Here is an 18,976-nt window from a genome sequence, read left to right on the forward strand (position 1 = left end):
TGGTGTGACTTCTGCTGCTGTAGGTGCTACCGGCTTACGCTTCTCCTTGTTGCTACTCGAACCCACATTCAAATTGCCTATACCTGCCATGCTCCTCCTGGCTTCCTCAAGTTTGGCCTGCGCTAATTGTTTTTTCCACTGCCGTTTACCTGCAGACTCCATTATCTCTTTTTAATGGTCTCCCCAAATCCGTACAGTGAGAAATTAGTCCGTACGGTGAAGAGTTCTTTCAAAAATATGTATGGAAAATCCCCATCCGTACACGCAGGAAGAGATTGAAATCCGCTCAAGGTAGAAGTTGGAAGAAGAATAAAATAAGAAGCCGTACCTCACAAATCCGTACCAAAGTTTCCCTCCTCAGGTCCGTATGGTGGTTGTTTTTATTACCCGCCTGTGAAAAATGCAGAATCCCTTCAGTTCCTCTCTTCCTGAAATCCGTACACCACAAGGGAAGTCCGTACGGTGAGAATTAAGGTGTTTTGTGAACCGTACTCCACTTAGGAAATCCGTACGGTCTCTTTAAAACCGTACCATTCCCCAACTTCCGTACTCAAAAACTGTACGGCACCTTTTAAACCTGTGTTCCCTTTCAGAAATCCGTACGATGCAAAATCGTACGGTGCCTTTAACCCGTAACAAAGCCGTACGGTCAGGTATCTTTCTTTTAAAAAACCGTACTCCCTTTAAGAAATTCGTACGGTGTAAAAAACCGTACGGTGTTTTTTAAAATTTTTTTTTTTTTTTTTTTAACTGCAAAAAAAAACAGTTAATTTTCCGTTCGACCGTCGTCAGCATCAGTCTGCAGTGACGGAGGGGTCTTGCGAAGGCCATTTCTTGATGCAGAAGTCTTCCGGTCGTAATAGATTTTCAACTTCGACCCATTCACCGCTTGAGGCACTTCATGTCCATCTAAAGTCCATAATTTGATTGCTCCATTGTCCCCTACTTCTCGAATTTGGTACGGCCCGACCCACTTAACCTTGAACTTACCCGATTTGATCTCATTTCGACCGTCGTACTTTAATACCCACTGTCCGGGCTGAAACTTGTTTAGCTTCAGGTGCTTATCGTGCCATGCCTTTCGCCTATTCTGTGTTACTTCAGTCGCCCACTGTGCCAATAATCGCTTTTCCTCTAACTTGTTCAGTTTATACAACCGCTCTCTTAAGCTTTCCATGTCGCCCAACTTGTTGTCTAGTGCTATCCGCAAGCTTGGTATCATAAATTCCGCTGGTACTACGGCCTCCTGTCCAAACATCAGTTGGAACGGCGTGTGTCCGGTTGTGACTTTGTATGCCGTGCGGTAAGCCCACAGAGCAGAAGGTAATTTCTCCTCCCAATCTTCCCCTTCGATGGCGCAGGATTTGTATATAATTGATACCAGGATTTTGTTGGTAGCTTCGGCTTGTCCGTTTGCCCTTGGGTAGTACGGACTTGACAGCGAATGGTAAATTTTGAACTCCGTGGTGAGCAGCCGGATCACATGGTTTACAAAATGTCCTCCTCTATCGCTGGTTAATTGTAATGGAATGCCGTACCTAGTAATAATCTGCTCATAAATAAACTGTGCTGTACTTACCGTCGAGTTGTCTGGTAGTGCACGCGCCTCCACCCATTTAGTCAAGTACTCCGTGGCAACCACAATGTAATGGCATCTTCTGGTTCGGCTGGTCTTCAGGGGTCCTATAAAGTCCAAACCCCATCGTTCAAAAAGTTCCTGAGCATGAGAAGGATTCAAAGGCATGAAATCTCTTTTCAAGGGTTTTCCAGCTCGCTGGCATGTATCGCATGCGACAACCCATTCCCTGGCGTCATTGTATACTGTTGGCCACCATAATCCTGCTAAAAGTATTTTTCGTGCAGTTGTGTCCGGCCCCATGTGTCCTCCTGCCGGTCCTTCGTGCGCTTCCTGCAGTATCCGTGCAATCTCCTCCTTCAGAACACAACGCCTTAGGATCTGATCGGGTCCCATTTTATACAACAATCCATTAATCAGCTGAAATGTTCCACTTCGGATCACCAACTTTCGTTTTTCATTAGGTGGCATGGTATTTGGAAACTGGCCTGTGGACAAGTATTCGCCGATGCTTGTATACCATTCTGGGAGTGCAGCGATCTGAAATAGCTGTGCGTCAGGGAAGTCATCATTTACACCGTCTGCCGGTTCCCCTGTTCTGATACGTGATAAATGATCTGCGTTTACATGTTTTCTTCCGGGTCGGACAATGATTTTGAAAGTAAACTCCTGCAACAGAAGTAGCCATCGGCTGATTCGGCCTTGAATGACTGGTTTGTTGATCATATACAATAGGGCCTGATGATCTACATAGAACACAAATGGAGTGGCCAGCAAGTAATGTCGGAATTTCTGTACAGCATAGACCATCCCCAAGGCTTCCCGTTCGGTGGTGCTATAATTTTGTTCAGCTTTTGATAGCAACCGACTGGCGAAATAGATCGGATGATCCAAGCCATGGCTTCCCGTCTGTGCGAGGGTTGCTCCAATTGCATAGTTTGATGCATCTACATGCACGTGAAACTCCTTCTTCCAATCTGGATATATTAAGATAGGTGCTGTAGCCAGCCGTACCTTAAGTCCCTCAAAGGCTTCCTCCTGCTGCTTGTCCCATCGGAACGATTCTGTCTTGCAAGTTAATCTATCCAATGGATATGCTATTTTGGCAAAATTTTTGATGAACCGTCTGTAATACCCTATATGTCCAAGGAAAGATTTTACCTCTGTCACATTGGTGGACGGTTGCATCTCCAATATGACCCGTACTTTGTCCGGATCTGTCTTTAGTCCCTCCTTACAGACGATGTGTCCGAGTAACCTTCCGTGCGGGACCATAAATCGGCACTTTTTCGGGTTCAGGGCCAAACGTGCACGACGACACCTTTCCATACATTCGCCCAGGGCTGCCAGATGTTTATCCTCCGTACTGAATACGGACCAGTCATCCAGGAACGCCTCAAAGTTTCCGACGGACATCTTGTTAAAAATGTGTAGTATGATCCGTTGAAATGTAGCAGGCGCATTGCATAGGCTGAACGGCATCCGATTGTAGGCATAGACTCCATCTTCTACGACAAATGTCGTCTTCAGTTTATCCTCTTCTGCGATTGAGATTTGATTGTAGCCGGAAAAACCATCCATAAATGAGTAGATCTCCTGTCCTGCTACCTCCTCCAGAATGCTATCCGTGAATGGGATCGGGAATGGATCCTTGATGGTGACCGCATTGAGACATCGGAAATCAACACATATGCGTATCTGAATGGAGTCCTTCTTTAGGGAGATCACGATCGGAGAGACCCATTCGCTGGTTTGTACTTTGAAAATAATTCCAGCTTCTAACATCCGATTGATTTCTTCCGTAACTCGGGTCGCATAATTTTTGTTCATTCTGTAGGGCCTTTTCCGTACGGGTATTGCTCCTTCGATCAATGGAATGCGGTGCACACATAATTCGGGTGGTACGCCCTTCAGGTCCTTGTATGTCCATGCAAAGACATCCTTATATTCTAAAAATATTTTGAAGGCCGCTGCTTTTAGTACTGGGTCCCAATTGTCCCCTACTAATATGGTCCGTGGTTCAGCTTCATCTCCCAAATTCATGGTCTGCAACACGACTTCATTATACTTGATGGGTTCTCCTTCAGTGAACTGATGTGCCGGGGTCACATCGAGTGACGCATCTCCTTCCTTTATTTCAGTAAATTCTTTTGGGAAGGCATTGATCTTGTTTTCTTCTATTGTTAGTATATTGCAGGTTGGAAACAATTCATAATCCTCTATCTGCCAATGGTACAGACCATTTACTGAATCCAAATCGTCGTCTCCTTCCAGCCGTAAAACTCCCTCCTGATCTGGTTCCATACTTTGCCCTTTTTCATCCTCTTCCCCCTCGGAATCTGACGAAGGGCCTTCTTCCCCGACCATTTGAGTGTGCAAATCAATGACATACTTTCGGCCTTTGCTTTCCAATGATAAAGTATTTTTCTTCCAATCGTGCTTTGCTTTTGCTTGTATCAGCCATCCCCGACCCAAAATGGCGTCGTACCCCTTCCGCTTGAGAGGAATCACAACGAAGTCCAATAAGAATGGTTGTGTTCCGATTGTCACTGGTTGCGCTGTGAGTATGCCCAAGGGCTTGATTTCGTGTTGATCGGCTGTTAACAGCTGGAAGGTAGGTGGCCATAATGTCGGCCGTCCTAACTTTTTCCAAGTATCCTCTGGTAACACATTGACACCGGATCCTCCGTCGATGATCGTGTCTGTTAGCATCGTCCCGAGAAGGCCCATTTCCACAACGGCTGGATAGCGTCCAGATGAAAGGGTCAACAACATCGGATCTTCTGCAGTGCTACCCACCTGTTTGTCATTGGCTTGCTCTACAGGTTGCTTAACACTCAGAGCTATATTTGCGAGAGCCGTACGGAGTTGAGGCATCATGAGCAATAGATCATTTATCTTGATAGGTATCTCCGTATGCAATATTTGCCGTACAATGTTCTGTTCTGCACAATTCCGTACGAAAGTACTTGGCGTGTCCTTCAGGTGTGTCGTTTCTGCCTGTGTTGCTTTCTGGATTTCTGCCCTTGCTTCCTCCAGTCTCCTCTTTTCTTGTGCTGGGTCAGGATAAAGCTTCGCTTGCTTCCGAGTGATGGCCAGAACTTCTTCCTCGTCTGTTCCTACAGTAATCAGATTTACTCCGGACTTTGGGCACTTGGTATCATCATGATCACCAGGTCCACACCAGCGGCATAGCAACTTCGGTGTATTTGGTGTTGTGCACTCCCGGGCGAAGTGACCCCACAGATTGCATGCGCGGCATTGAACAATTGGCCGACCATTTGCATCGTACTGAATGCGACTCCTTCCTCCATTGTTGTTGTTGCCACTATTGTTGTTAGTGCTGTTGTTGTTTGGACCGCGCCGGTTGTTTCTATATCCGCCTGATGTGGCACCTTCCGTACTGGTGTTCCCGTTCCCCCCGGACGGAGAGGCCTCCTGTGTCAGGAACACTTGTTGCGGTGTTCTTGTTTTCAAATTGAAAGGGCATTCCTTTATTGAGTGTCCCATAATCTGGCAGATCTCGCAAAATTGCTCTTTCGGGCAGGATCCCTTCGTATGGCCTTCTTTCTTACATTTCGTGCACCATAAGTCATTGCCCTTAGGTTCCTTGTTCATGTTCTTGAATTCCTTCATCATCCGAAGCATGTCTTTCTGAAGGGCACGAACCTTCTTGTTGCTTCCTTCGTCATCGCTGCTATCATTTCCGGAGGATGCATCGTCATCTGAATCGGACGAGCTGGTCTTCTTCTTCTTCTTTGTCTTTTGGTCACTTTCGAGGTTCATTGCTCGGTTGTAAGCTTCATTGTATGTGGATGGCGGCACGATCTTCATCTTCTTCCGCAGCTTCGGGTGAAGGCCTTCAATGAACCATCGTTTTTGTAACCCGTCAGCTGGCTTATTCTCCATCTTACTGATTAAGTCCTTCAACCTCCTGGCAAAGACTCGTACAGTTTCATTCTTCTTTTGCTTGGTATTGAATATCTCAGCGACAATTTCATTGTCATCATGCAAAAGTTGAAATTCTGCGATGAACTCCTTCTTAATGTTATCCCAACTATTCAATTTCTGTGGATCGGCATCAGTAAACCAATCAATGGCAACACCCCGTAGGGTTGCGGGAAATTGTCGGATCCATTCATTTGTATCTGTTATGCCATTCGCCCTCCAGATCGTTTCACATGTTTTACAATGTCGAATGGGATCAGCTGCTTCATCACCATCAAATTTAGGCAATTTTTCCTTCGGACCGGCCATTATTACTGTATGTTGAAGGTTTTGTTGTGTACCTGCGCTGTTTTTCACTCCCGCGCTGTTTTGAGCACCCGCGTTGTTCTGAACACCCGCGCTGTTCTGTACACCCGCGCTGTTTTGCACACCCGCGCTGTTTTCTGCTTTCGCGCTGTTTTCAACACCCGCGCTGTTTTCTGCTTCCGTGTTGTTTTCAACACCCGCGCTGTTTTCTGCTTCCGCGCTGTTTTCAACACCCGCGCTGTTTTGCACACCCGCGCTATTTTCTGCTTCCGCGCTGTTTTCAACACCCGCGCTGTTTTCTGCTTCCGCGCTGTTTTCAACACCCGCGCTGTTTTCTGCTTCCGCGCTGTTTGGTGAAGAAGAGGGTTTGTCAATCGTAGCTGTCCGTTCCGGAAGTATATCTCGGACGAAGAGGTCACTCCACGCTCGTGCTCCTTCTGCACTCCGAGCCGTGCGAGTCGATCTGCTTCCGTTAGGATTCTCTTCCCGTTGCGTATGCAGGTTTAGAAACTCCTCCCTCGCTTCTTCCACCAAATCAAGCCGTTGTCGAGTCTCTTTCAACAATCCTTCCGCACTCTTGCTTCCGTCGGAAATCTTCTGAAACCTCCTTCGACGCTCTATCTGCTGAGCCAAAATTAAATTTTCCTGCACAACGCGTATGTCATCTTTTTCCTTTAGCTTACTCTTGTCTTTGTTCAACTGATTCGGCATTTAATTCATCTCCGCCTGCCTGCGTGCCAGATCCATCGGGCAACGGCGCCAAATGTTTACCGTATGGATTAATTAAGCAACGCACACAGGAAATCGATAGAACACCGAACAACAGATAGCAGAACTTCTATTATTATTCGCATATGCCAACAGTACCTTATGCTTTTCTCATATGATATGATAATGATAAGATGAATACAATGCTTCCCGAAGGGGTTATAAATACTTTCCGACGAACCTTCCCGAAGGTATCCGTCGGCTAAGTACATTATACCCGTTTACAAACTGTTCACCGTCGGCTACATAACAAGAACTTTCCCGAAGGAACCCGTCGGCCGATACACAATTTCTACCGACGACAGATGAAAGCGTCAAAAGGGAGAGACTGAAAGTCTGACAACAATATGGAAGCTTAAATGTGCAAGTGATCTTGTCTTGTTGTTGCATACAGTGATCATATTGCTATGTCTGCTATAATCCTTAAATATATGCAGTGAAATGTAAGATAACATCGCTTGTGGTGATAGGAATGCTGTCTCAGATATGATCTTTCAATTATCGCTATCTCAGATAGGAAGTTATAAACTTACAACATATCTGATGCTTTGTCTGATGTATCCGGTTCTTCCTTGATTGATATTGCTATAATTGAACACCTGAAATCGCTGCTTCTTTGATCATTGATCATATGTTTCACTCCATTCTTATCCCAGAAATCAATTGCATTTGGCTGCATAGACAGCAACAGTAAGTTTTTGACACCACATCTCATGATACTTCAGTTGATCTCAATATTTATTCATGTCTTTGTAGATATGTATACCCTTGACAGGAATCAGATAAAAGAGTTTCTTCTTGGATGACCTGTTTATTTCTTGGTTGCACAATTTACAGTAGGTGGATTATGGTGGCGAAAGTGGATATTTATGGTGGCGTGAAAGTATTATTAATTGGTTTTGCTATTTCCTCATCCAAATGGTCATATCAACTTCTGATAAAGATGTATGGTTGTCATATCAGCTTCTATTGGCTTCATATGTTTGTGAACATTATTGTTGCAGAATAATTATATTCGTTTCTTATTTTTGCCTTTATCTTAATCGATGAGCATGAAGCTGGGAAGGCTTATTAAAAAATACCTCCTGATACATGAAACCCTGCGAACTGCAAGCTTTTGAGCCAGGCTAAGGTAATATTATTTGCTGTTTGATGGGGGCATCACATTAAAGTTCTTAATAGTTAGGTTGTGATTCCTGATGCATTTTTGTTTTGGGGGTAAATTTTTGTTTTGTATGAGAAATAACAAGAAACATGAACTATTTCTTCGATCAAGGAATATGTTTTTCAAGATTTGGAAAATATGTGTGATGATTCTTCAAACAATAGGCTTGGTTGTTTAGTCTAGAAGCAAGAGGCTTCTCTGTGTGTGACTCTTTTGTTTAAAAAAACTCTATACTTGCAGAATAAAGATCCAAGGTTGGCAAACCCTATTTCTGCTAAATATATATTTAAGTACTTTGTAACATTACAGCAGTGTTTCATATCATCTTTGATACCTTACCCTTTGGTTGAAACTTGATACAATCCATAATATTTACAATTCTTTTTAAATTTCTATATCGAGGCGTGAAAGAGGAATCTGTCTATTATTGACACACTATTCTCCATTTCGTGAGAGAATTTTAGTGTAACTTGGTAAAAATGGTATTTAAGAATGAGATCTTTCTGTAGCCTGTTATAAATGGACTCTTGTTTTTAACCTAATATCTGTCTTTCTTCACATTACACCAGGTTTAAGGTTTTTCCAGAGCTGGAGACGGGAAGTACTGTCAAGCAGCCAATGTCATGTCCCTCACAGGTTTGGATTTTCAAAACTTGATTTGTAGGACGTGTATCTTCTTTCACATTTTTTTCCAACTGTTTCCCTATAAATGTAACTTGCTTTGCTTTGTGAATTGTTATTCTGACTTAAGCTGGGCAGGAGTTATCATCTTACCATACAAATACGGCAGTGGGAGATTGTGAAAAATGTTTTAGGCTCTTGAATGCAAGGGCATGGCTATAAAGAGAAGTTATAATGTTTTGTATTATTGGCTCATATAATAATTCCTATTTCCATTAGATGAAAATGATAGTTTAGTGCTAAGTCACAAGGTTCAAATTCCAATTCACATTTGACAACAATGAAATTTAGATAAGTTCGGCAAGGCAAAAATTTGAAAAAAAAAAACCAACATTAAATTTGCCATTTTTAAAAACGAAATACGTAACAAATTGATAAATTTAAAACAATATTAACTAAAGTTTGAATAAATTTTAAAATATTGTAATTTGAATATTTAAAAAATAAAATTTTAATTTTAATATACAAATAAAGAATCTATTGAAATCAATATATTAAATAATAGATGTCATCTCAATCTTGGATTTCTTTTCTAAATCCAAGATCAACAAAAAGGATCCTATCTCTTCAAAAAAATCAAGGCAAGATAAAGACAATCAAGAAGATATCAAGGCATCCAAGGAAAAATTCCAATAAGAACTAAGTTAGAATTAAGGATGAGGAAAATTCATGAAGCTGAAGCAATTCGGGAATATATGGGGCATCACAATCAGTGAAAAGACTCGAAGATGTTTGAGTATCAAGAGATGACTCTCCTCTATGATGACATGATAAAGATTTCAAGATACACATGCTAGGATAGCACCCAGTCATCTTCAACCAACTGATGGATTTTATTTTGACATGTCTAGGTACATCGAATTTGACTCATTCACAAGTGTGCATGTGAAAACATTTAATGTATTATCACAATGAATTTTCTCATTGGCTCATCCATGAAAGGATATGTATTTTCAAATTAATGTAACTTTCTCATTCAATGGCATTGAATGATTGCAAACAGTGGTTGTAACTTACCCTAATTAGGGCTTCCTAGAATTATCTTGGCCGCTGACTTCAAATAATTGTGGGCCCTTCATTGTAATGGAGAGGTTTATAAAAGGAATGATGTTCTCATTTGTAAGGAGTTTTTCACTAGATAGGAGCAAGTGCGGCAATATTAGGAGGAAATTAGAAATTCAAATTGTTGCCAAGATTATGTTGAAGTTAATCTAAAATTTTCATTGAAGATATAGTGGATCCTTGTGTATTGCTTCTACATTTGCATGATTTCTACTTCTTAAGTTTTAGTTGAAGATTATTGATTATAATGGAGAAATGTGGAGACGGGTTGAATTCCTTGGTTCATACCATTTGTAGTTTGTTGATTGTGAATTGTAGTGTATGGTTAGTTTGGGCCTTGCTCAAGCACATTTTCAATTGTGGATGTTCATGGATGTTTATTTAAGTTACAATTATATTGAGTATATAGATGAATGTTTACAATATGAAAATCCTTCGTTATATTTGGAAATTGCATCATATTTTGTGTAGTTATCTCCGCATGAAGAAACAAGTTTGGTTTAAGGAATTCTGATATCTAAGCATCATCTATTGTTATCATTTGTCCTCACATGTAGGAGTAGATTAGATTCTCTAAACCCTTACCTTTTTATCTTTATTTGAAGTCAACTTAGGTTAATTCAATTTTTGGCTACTTTAAGTGAAAACAATTGATAAAGTCCAATAAGGACAGTATAAGTTACTTGTGATTACTAGCAAATTCATTAGCAATAAATCACATCATATACATGAAGTTGTATCCAACATAAAGTTGCAAGTATGCATTGTAAACCTTGGGGTTGCTTCATTTGATCACACACTTGTTCCATTGTTTAGCATTTGAAGTTTCCTTGTTTAAGTGAGGATAAGATACTTAGTATTTTATTATGAATGTTGGAGTGGTCACAAAGCCTCACATCAATAGGAATTTGACATGTCAATGTAAGGAGCTCCTTTTAATTGAGCATGCTGATCAGACCTCAGTAAAGAGGAACATGACAACATTTAAATCACCAATAACAAGGTTTGAAGAATTTCATGTCCACAACTAAATGGAGGATTAAGTATATACTCACAAGAGCGAGCATGTTCATTCAAGTTTGTTGTTTGGATGATATAATTAATGGTGGGATCGACCATTGGAAAGCTTTTTTCCTACAATTTGGCGTGCATACTTTGGGACATGATCACAGAGTTCTTGTGCTTGAAGCAAACACCCCTTTACATGACTTAACACATTATCAGTCTTTTCCTTGGTGCCACTTATGCTCAGGCGCCCTTCAATAAGTAGGGTAATTTATAGCTACTTGATTGACTTGATGTTTCCCAGTGGATCAAGTTCTATTGAGCGAACTTGGGAGTCTAATACATAGGTGAAGACGCAATACAATCTTGATGTAATTGAACCAAAGAGGCAACACAATTGCGATACAATTGAACTAACTTCTTCCTTGACTAATATTAGAAAGGAAGTAACACTCTTAGCAGAGGCATTTTTGGCAAAAGATGCAGAGGAAGCCATAATTGTTAATTATACTAAAACTCTATGGCCACTTGCCATGGAGTCATCATCTCTAGTCATACTATCGCCTTTGATTGCACTTACACATTCGTCAAAAGACATTATTTAGCTTGAGGATAACAACCATTTGTTAGAAATGTTAGGGGTATTATCAAATGCCCCTCAAGTAGAGTGACTGAGAATACTTTTGGAGACTGTTGAGAAACAAGATAATGCTTAGATACAGAAGACAGTGGTTTTTACTTTAGTTGACTCTCAACAAATTGTGCATTTATAGTCATAACTTGTTCAATTGTCGTCGGCAAATATTGTGTAGCTGACAGGCTGATGTCGTCGGTAATTGTTGTTGGTATTGCTGTTTTCCCCTCTTTTATTGTTTTTGTACCCACTCGAAGTGGCACCATCATTGCTGATGTTTCTGCTCGCTCTTGACACAGAAGCCTCATGTATCAGGAGTACCTGTTGAGGCTCTAATGTTTTCATATTGAAGGGGCATTCTTTTAAGGAATGTCCCATAATTTGGCAAATCTCACAGAATTGGTTCTTCGGACAGGATCCTTTCGTGTGACCTTCTGTCTTACATTCTGTGCACCATAGCTCATTTCCCTTTGTCTCTTTCTGCATATTCTTAAATTCCTTCATCATTCAGAGCATATCCTTCTGGAGAGCTTAGACCTTCTTGCTGCCCTTTTCGTCATCACTGCTATCTTCTTTTGAAGACGCGTCATCTAAGTTGGATGAGCTACTTTTCTTCTTCTTTTTTGTTTTGTATTCACTTTCTAAGTTCATCGCCCGATTGTATGCTTCGGTGTATGATAATGGCGGCACAATCTTCATTTTCTTCCTAAACTTTGAGCGTAGTCTTTCAATGAACCATCTCTTTTGCAGCCCATCTGCCGGCTTACTTTCCATTTTATTTATTAATTCTTTTAGTTTCCTGGCACATACACGGATTGTTTCATTTTTCCCTTGCTTTGTGTCGTATATTTTTGCTATGATCTCATTGTCGTCGCACAACAATTGAAATTCGGTGATAAACTCCGTTTTAACTCCCATCCAATTAGTTAATTTTTGGGGATTCGCGTTGGCAAACCAATCAATTGCTACACCTTTTAAGGTTGTCGAAAATTGTTGGACCCATTCATTTTTGTCAGTTATGCCATTTACTGTTCGAATTGTTTTGCATGTCTTACAGTGTCAGATTGGATCGACCGTTTCATCACCATCAAACTTTGGCAATTTTTCCTTTGGTCTAGCCATTACTATTCGAGTTGGAGGTACTTGTGTACTCGCGTTGTTTTGCACACCTGTGCTGTTCTAAACACCCGCACTGTTTCGGACAATTGTCTTATTTCCAACAACTGTGTTACTTGGTGAAAAAGGGTTTTCCTCAAGTCCTTCCAGAAGTGTATCATGGACGAAGAGTTCACTCCACGCTCGTGCTCCCTTGGCACTCCGAGCCGCACGAGTTGATTCCCTTCCATCTGGATTCTCTTCCCTCGGCGTATACAAGTTCAAAAATTCCTTCCTTGTTTCTTCCACCAAATTCAACCGCTATGGAGTCTCTTCCAACAATTCCTCGGTGCTTTGGTGTCTGTCGACAATTTGCTGAAACTTCCGTCTGTGCTTGGCTTGTGTGAAAATTAAAATTTCTTGTGCTGTGCGTATTCCATCTTTTCCCTTTATCTTATTTCTATCCTTGTTAAGCTGATTCGGCATTAGTCTTCATTCCTCTACCTTCAGCTACCTAACAATTACCTTCCTGAAGGGGCCTGTCGGCTACATAACAATTACCGATGACATCAACCTATCGGCTACACAATATTTGCCGATGACATCAGCTATTGTAGAGCCAACACCTACTAGTGAGACATTTGAGCCATCAGAAAAGCAATCTCTTATTGTAGTTCCATAAGCACCTCAGAAGGCTACATAGTTTCTAGCCCCACTCGCAGGAGGAGTCGTCATTAGGTGTGGTTGGGATCATTCAAGAGTTGGGAAAATCAAATCCTTGTGATCCTATGACACAATACAATGTGGCATTAGAGCATTGGATTCCATGGCTTATTTTATGGACATTGCTTGGGATCTTGATATAGCTGATGATCATTTAGTAGCACATTAAGTGGAGTGAATTATCCTATTGATGTTGGTGAAGTGTGAGGGATATTTCTTTAGATGTTTTATCTCTTGATAGTGGCTAGGAGTAACGACACTCAAGAGCATACACAAGTTGCTATACTAGATGAGACAATATTGAGAGAGATAGGCAGTTAGTAGAGGAGAATGAATCAATAGAGAGCACCACCCAAGTTGGAAACAGAAAATGACAATTAGTAGAGAGGGACAACAAGTTTTTGGAGAAAGAATAAGGGCTCGAGAAGGCAAAGAAGCATTTGATGGAGGTTGCTTACATAGCGAAGGCAACCCAAGAGTGAGATTTGGTGGCCAACCAATGTGTTTAGTGACTTAAACAATACTCCCTGACGTCCTTTATACATCCAGGTATGCCTTCTTTCCCTCCCACCTCTTTGTAAATTTCTCTTTTGTTCTACAGTCTCCACCTTTGAGTTTTGTTCACAAGAACATCTCTCTCATGTGAATGAATGGAATGTTTAGTATTGATTGTATCTAGGTGATGTTCACAAGGGTTAAGCATTAGGTCTAAATGGGAGGGGTTACCCATCCTAGTATGATTCCAACTCAAGTGTGTTAACCCTGGAGTTTCCTCCAAGGTAAAGCTTACTTAGCTTGCTACCCCATTTGTAAAACCTTCAACATTGTCGTGCCTAATGAATTGCTCATTATAGAACCCCTTTATCTCATCAATTGATAATGAGTTTTCACAAGTCAAATTGTGATATTTCTATTAGGATTCAATTGTGTAGTTTTTGAGTCAAACTCCTTGACCCATGCTTCATAGGTAGTGGCTTAGATGAAAAAATCTCTCATGAAAATGAATGGATCACTCTGCAGCCATTGCATCTAGGTGATGCTCACAAAGGTGAAGCATCAGGCCTTTGTGGGAGGTCACTCATCCTGGTACGACTCCAACTCAATCACACTTACCTACAAAGTTTCCTTCAAGGTTAAGTCTACTTAGCTTGTTACCCCATTTAGAAAACCATTAACAAGTGTTGTGCCTTATGGGCCACTCGTTGTAGAGCTCCTTTAGCTCCTCAATTGATAAGTAGGAGTTTCCAAAACAAGTCAAATTTTGATATGGCTATTAGGATTCAACTGTGTAGCTTTTGGGTCAAACTCATTGACCCATGCTTCACGAGTAGTGGTTAACAATAACTCATTGCATCTAGGTGATGCTCACAAGGGCGAAGCATCTGGCCTTCTTGGGACGTCATCCATCCTAGAACGACTCCAACTCAAGCATTCTTAACCATGAAGTTTCCTCCAAGGTTAAGCCCTCTTAGCTTGCTATCCCATTTGCAAAACCTTCAGCAAGTGTTGTGCCTTATGCAAGACTCATTAGATAACCTCTTTAGCTCATCAATTGATAAGTAGGAGTTCTCACAACAAGTTAAATTGTGATATTGAAAACTACACAGTTGAAACATGATAGCTATATTACAATTTGACTTGCTACCGAAACTCCTACTTATCAATTGATGAGCTAAACGGACTCTATGATGTGTGGTTCATAAGGCTCAACACTTGCTGAAGACTTTGTAAATGGGGTAGCAAGCTAAGGGGGCTAAACCTTGGAGGAAACTTTGTGGTTATGCACACTAGGGTTGGAGTCGTAATGGGATGAGTGACTTCTCGGGAAGGCTCGATGCTTCACCCTTTTGAGCATCACCTAGATGCAACGAGTGTGAAGTGCTCTATTCATTCTCATGAGAGACGTGTTCTTGTGAAGCACTACCTATAAAGCATATGACAATGAGTCTGAACAGAAAACTACATAGTTGATTCCTGATGGCAATATCACTATCTTGTTATTGCTCAATTTGAGGATGTATTGTATTACTATTTTCCATTCCGAAACTATGTTTGAGTTATATCTTTTGGTAGAGTTTTCTGAATATTTTCATTCCTGAGTTATTATATTACTTCAAGTTTTATCACAGTGAAACAAATATTCTGCACATCTGTCTTCTCAAAAAGCACATCAAAACAGAAAAGAAACAAGGCCATATGTTACAAAGTATAATGGTGTCTATGCAAATAAGCATTATTGTTGACCTTTGTGAGTGATTACAAATACCAATGCAGCCTTCAAGGGTTTCATATGACGTTCAAATGATTTCGCCAAATACTTTTTTGCAAATATTTTGCGCAAAGCAAACCTCACTTTGTCTGTTAGTATTTATTTACTAGCTAGGGTCTCATTAGTAATTATTAATTGACAATCCTTTTGTCCGCCACCTTTGATATTTTTCTATTCATGACTTTCTTTGATATTCAAACTCCATAAATCTCAGGAACACTTGCAATTTGTGCTACTCGTGACATTCTCTCATTGTCTTCCTCCTTAAACCTGATCAATAGCTTTGGCACGATTATTAGTATTAGGAAAGAAATAAAGATACAAGGATTGACAGTTACAACAACCTTTTCAAGATCTACAAGAACTTTACAGCGACCTTATTAATGACCTACAACTACTGGATGTAATTATTACTTACAGGTATATGCCTAACATTACTATATGATAATTCTAATATAGTGCATAGAATAGTCACACATTTTGAGAAGATTGTTTTGTTATGACTTTGGTTGGCATGCAGTTGCTGTAGGTTTTAGTATTCAGAAAATATTTTGCTTTAAAATGTCATTCAATAAACTATACATTCTTTACAAACGAGGAGTAGCTTTGTTGAGATGTTTTTATTTTCTTTTGCTTTCTTCACATGGTAGTCATAAGTATGTTGATTCCTTTTCGTACTATATGATATTCATGTTATAATATATGGTGTTCTTTGATTTGATAGAGAGTAAACAGGTGTCAAGGAGCTAACTTCAAGTATATAGAGGATAGCAAAATTTGTCACGACTATCAAGAAATCAAAATCCAAGAAAATATGCAATCCCTTGGTGTTGGTTCTGTACCTCGTTCTATTCCTGTCATTTTGAAGGATGACCTTGTTGATTATGTCAAAGCTGGTGGTAAATTCGACAACTCGGGATACATATCAAATTGATCTTTAAAGTTTTGAATGAGTACACGTTCCTTTGAAGTTTAATGCAATTTGGATGCCAATTCATGCTGGTCTTTATTATTACATAATCTTGAAATATATGAAGAATAGTAGTGAGTATTATAAGCATTGGTTGTTCTCATCTTTGTGAATAACAAATTTAGCATTTTGTTTACTCAACATTTCCTTTGAAGTTTAATACAATGTGGATGCCCATTCATATCTGTCATCATAATTCCCATAATCTCAATATATATGAAGTATAATAGTGAATATTATAAGCATTGCTTGTTCTCAATTTTGTGAATGACAAATTTAGCATTTTGGTAACTCAACATTTAAAAATCATTACCTTGCTTTGCTTATTAATAGAATAACAATTTTTTTGTTGTTAGTTTAGTTACTGTATATGTACATTTTGAATGGATGCATATGCTGACAATTGAATCCAAATATTATAGTTATTTTGAATGTATGCCTAATGTTGGTGCTTAAATCTTTGTCAGTAATCTCATTCTCTATTGTCTAGATCTTAAGCAGACAGATGTTAGTTCCAATAATTGGTCCCTTTGCCATTTACTTTTTGAATCTTGACTTTTTTTTATTGAAACTTTAAAAAACATTTACATAGAGTAAGTGAACTGCCATTCATATAATTTTGATGGCCTGATATGTATTTAATGTCTACTTATGATGGTAATACTGATGGCTCTTAATATCATCTACAAAGGACAAACCAATCAACAAGGTCTGGAAAGGACAAAATCATGTTCATGACAAAATTAGGCTGATTTTAGCTGGCTAGCAGAAGAATGTGGTTGAATAGTTGCCATGGAGAAGGAGATCGGGAGGGAGTCTTGCGATTGGACGGAGGATCAACAGATGACGACTTGGATTCGGTCAACGGTCTCTACCATTGGCAAATAGAGGATTACAAACTATTTCAGAGTTGCAATATACTGACGATTGAGGAAGGTCTGGGGGGGGGGGTGAATTTCGGAAGTAGTTTACGGAGGTAAACGAAGTGGATGCACCATTGGATGTTACACCCGCCCATGCATTTAGTGAAGGGGAGACAATCAAGTATAATGAAGCTACACTACAAGCAATGAATTTGGGGGATGAAGCAGCATCGAAGAACATTCTGGTAGGAGATAATTGGGATCCGGTACTAAAAGCGACAGCATTCAAGATATTCTTGGAATATAATGATGTATTTGCATGGACATACAAGGACTTGAAGGGTGTACCGCCGGAGTTGTGTGTGCATTGCATTCCACTAATCAAAGGAGCGGTACCTGTACGCAAGCGACCTTACAGAATAAACAAGAACTATGTGGCACGGGTCACGGAGGAAATTAATAGAATGTTGGAGGCCGGAATTATTTTCAAGGTGTAGACAAGTGAATGGGTGTCGCCTATAGTTATCTCACTGAAGAAAGACACCACCCAGATCTGAATATGCGTGGATTTCTGATCTCTAAATGCAGTCACGGTCAAACAAACAGCATTCTGGAGGAGGTCGCCGGACATGAAATTTACTCATTTATGGATGGTTTTTCCGGATACAATCAAATTTCAATCGCAGAGTAAGATAAGCTGAAGACGACATTTGTCGTAGAAGATGGGGTGTACGCCTATAATCAGATGCCGTTTGGTCTGTGCAATGCCTCGGCAACCTTCCAGCGGATTATATTGCACATCTTTGACAAGATGTCCGTGGAAAACTTCAAAGCGTTCCATTGGTCGGTATTCAGTGCGGAAGACAGACACTTGGTAGCACTCAGTGAATTTATGGAGAGATGTCGCAGGGCGTGGCTGGCGTTGAACCCCAAGAAGTGCAGATTCATGGTTCCACAAGGAAGATTGCTCGAACACATTGTCTGTAAGGAAGGATTGAAGACTGACCCAGTGAAAGTGAGAGTCATTCTGGAAATGCAACCATCTACTATTTGATGAACGTAAAGTCTTTTCTCGGACATATAGGCTATTACACGAGATTTATCAAAAAATTTGCCAAGGTGTCATACTCGCTGGACAGGTTAACTTGTAAAGGAGAATCATTTAGATGGGACAAGGAACAGGATGAGGCGTTTGAAGGGTTGAAAGTACGAATGGCTACTGCACCCATCTTAGCATATCCAGACTGGAATAAGGAGTTTCATGTGCATGTTGACGCCTCGAATTATGCGATCGGAGCAACCCTGGCGCAGACGAGTAGCCACGGGTTAGATCATCCAACATATTTTGCCAGTCGATTACTATCACAAGCGGAGCAGAACTATAGTACGACTGAACGGGAAGCACTAGGAATGGTCTACGCCATGCAAAAGTTCTATCATTACTTGCTCACCACCATGTTCGTATTCTATGTTGATCACTAGGCCCTATTGTACATGATTAATAAATCAATCATTCAAGGGAGAATCAACAGATGGCTACTTCTGTTGCAGGAGTTTACTTTCAAAATCATCGTTTAGCCGGGGAAGAAACATGTCAGCGCCGACCACCTGTTGCGAATCAAAACAGGGGAACCGACAGAGGGAGTGAATGATGACTTTCTTGATGCACAGCTGTTTCAGATTGCAGTATTGTCGGACTAGTACAGGAGTATTGGAGAATACCTGTCAACATGATAGTTTCCTAGTGAGATGCCAACAAATGAAAGGCGCAAGTTGACAATTAGGAGCCATACTTTTCAGTTGATCAATGGATTGCTCCACAAAATGGGACCGGATCGTATTCTTTGGCGGTGTGTGTTAGAAGAGGAGATACCACAGGTGTTAAAAGAAGCACATGAGGGTCTTGTGGGA

The 18,976-nt window shown here is 40.5% G+C and overlaps 1 protein-coding gene across 3 annotated transcripts in view; it reads left to right on the plus strand.

The window, feature by feature from the left end:
- The window catches only part of MCM9 (minichromosome maintenance 9), a 265,434-nt gene that overhangs the window by 36,072 nt on the left and 210,386 nt on the right, over nt 1-18,976 (plus strand). For all 3 annotated transcript variants that reach the window (XM_089804504.1, XM_089804503.1, XM_089804502.1), the window contains exons 5-6: nt 8,333-8,399; nt 15,957-16,131. In XM_089804504.1, the coding sequence (XP_089660630.1) occupies nt 8,333-8,399; nt 15,957-16,131 (242 nt within the window). The remainder of the gene's footprint in view (nt 1-8,332; nt 8,400-15,956; nt 16,132-18,976) is intronic.

Source organism: Cupressus sempervirens, chromosome 10 (assembly GCF_028749045.1).
Source record: "Cupressus sempervirens isolate cs-2001-9-10 chromosome 10, ASM2874904v1, whole genome shotgun sequence".
Classification (NCBI taxonomy): Eukaryota; Viridiplantae; Streptophyta; class Pinopsida; order Cupressales; family Cupressaceae; genus Cupressus; species Cupressus sempervirens.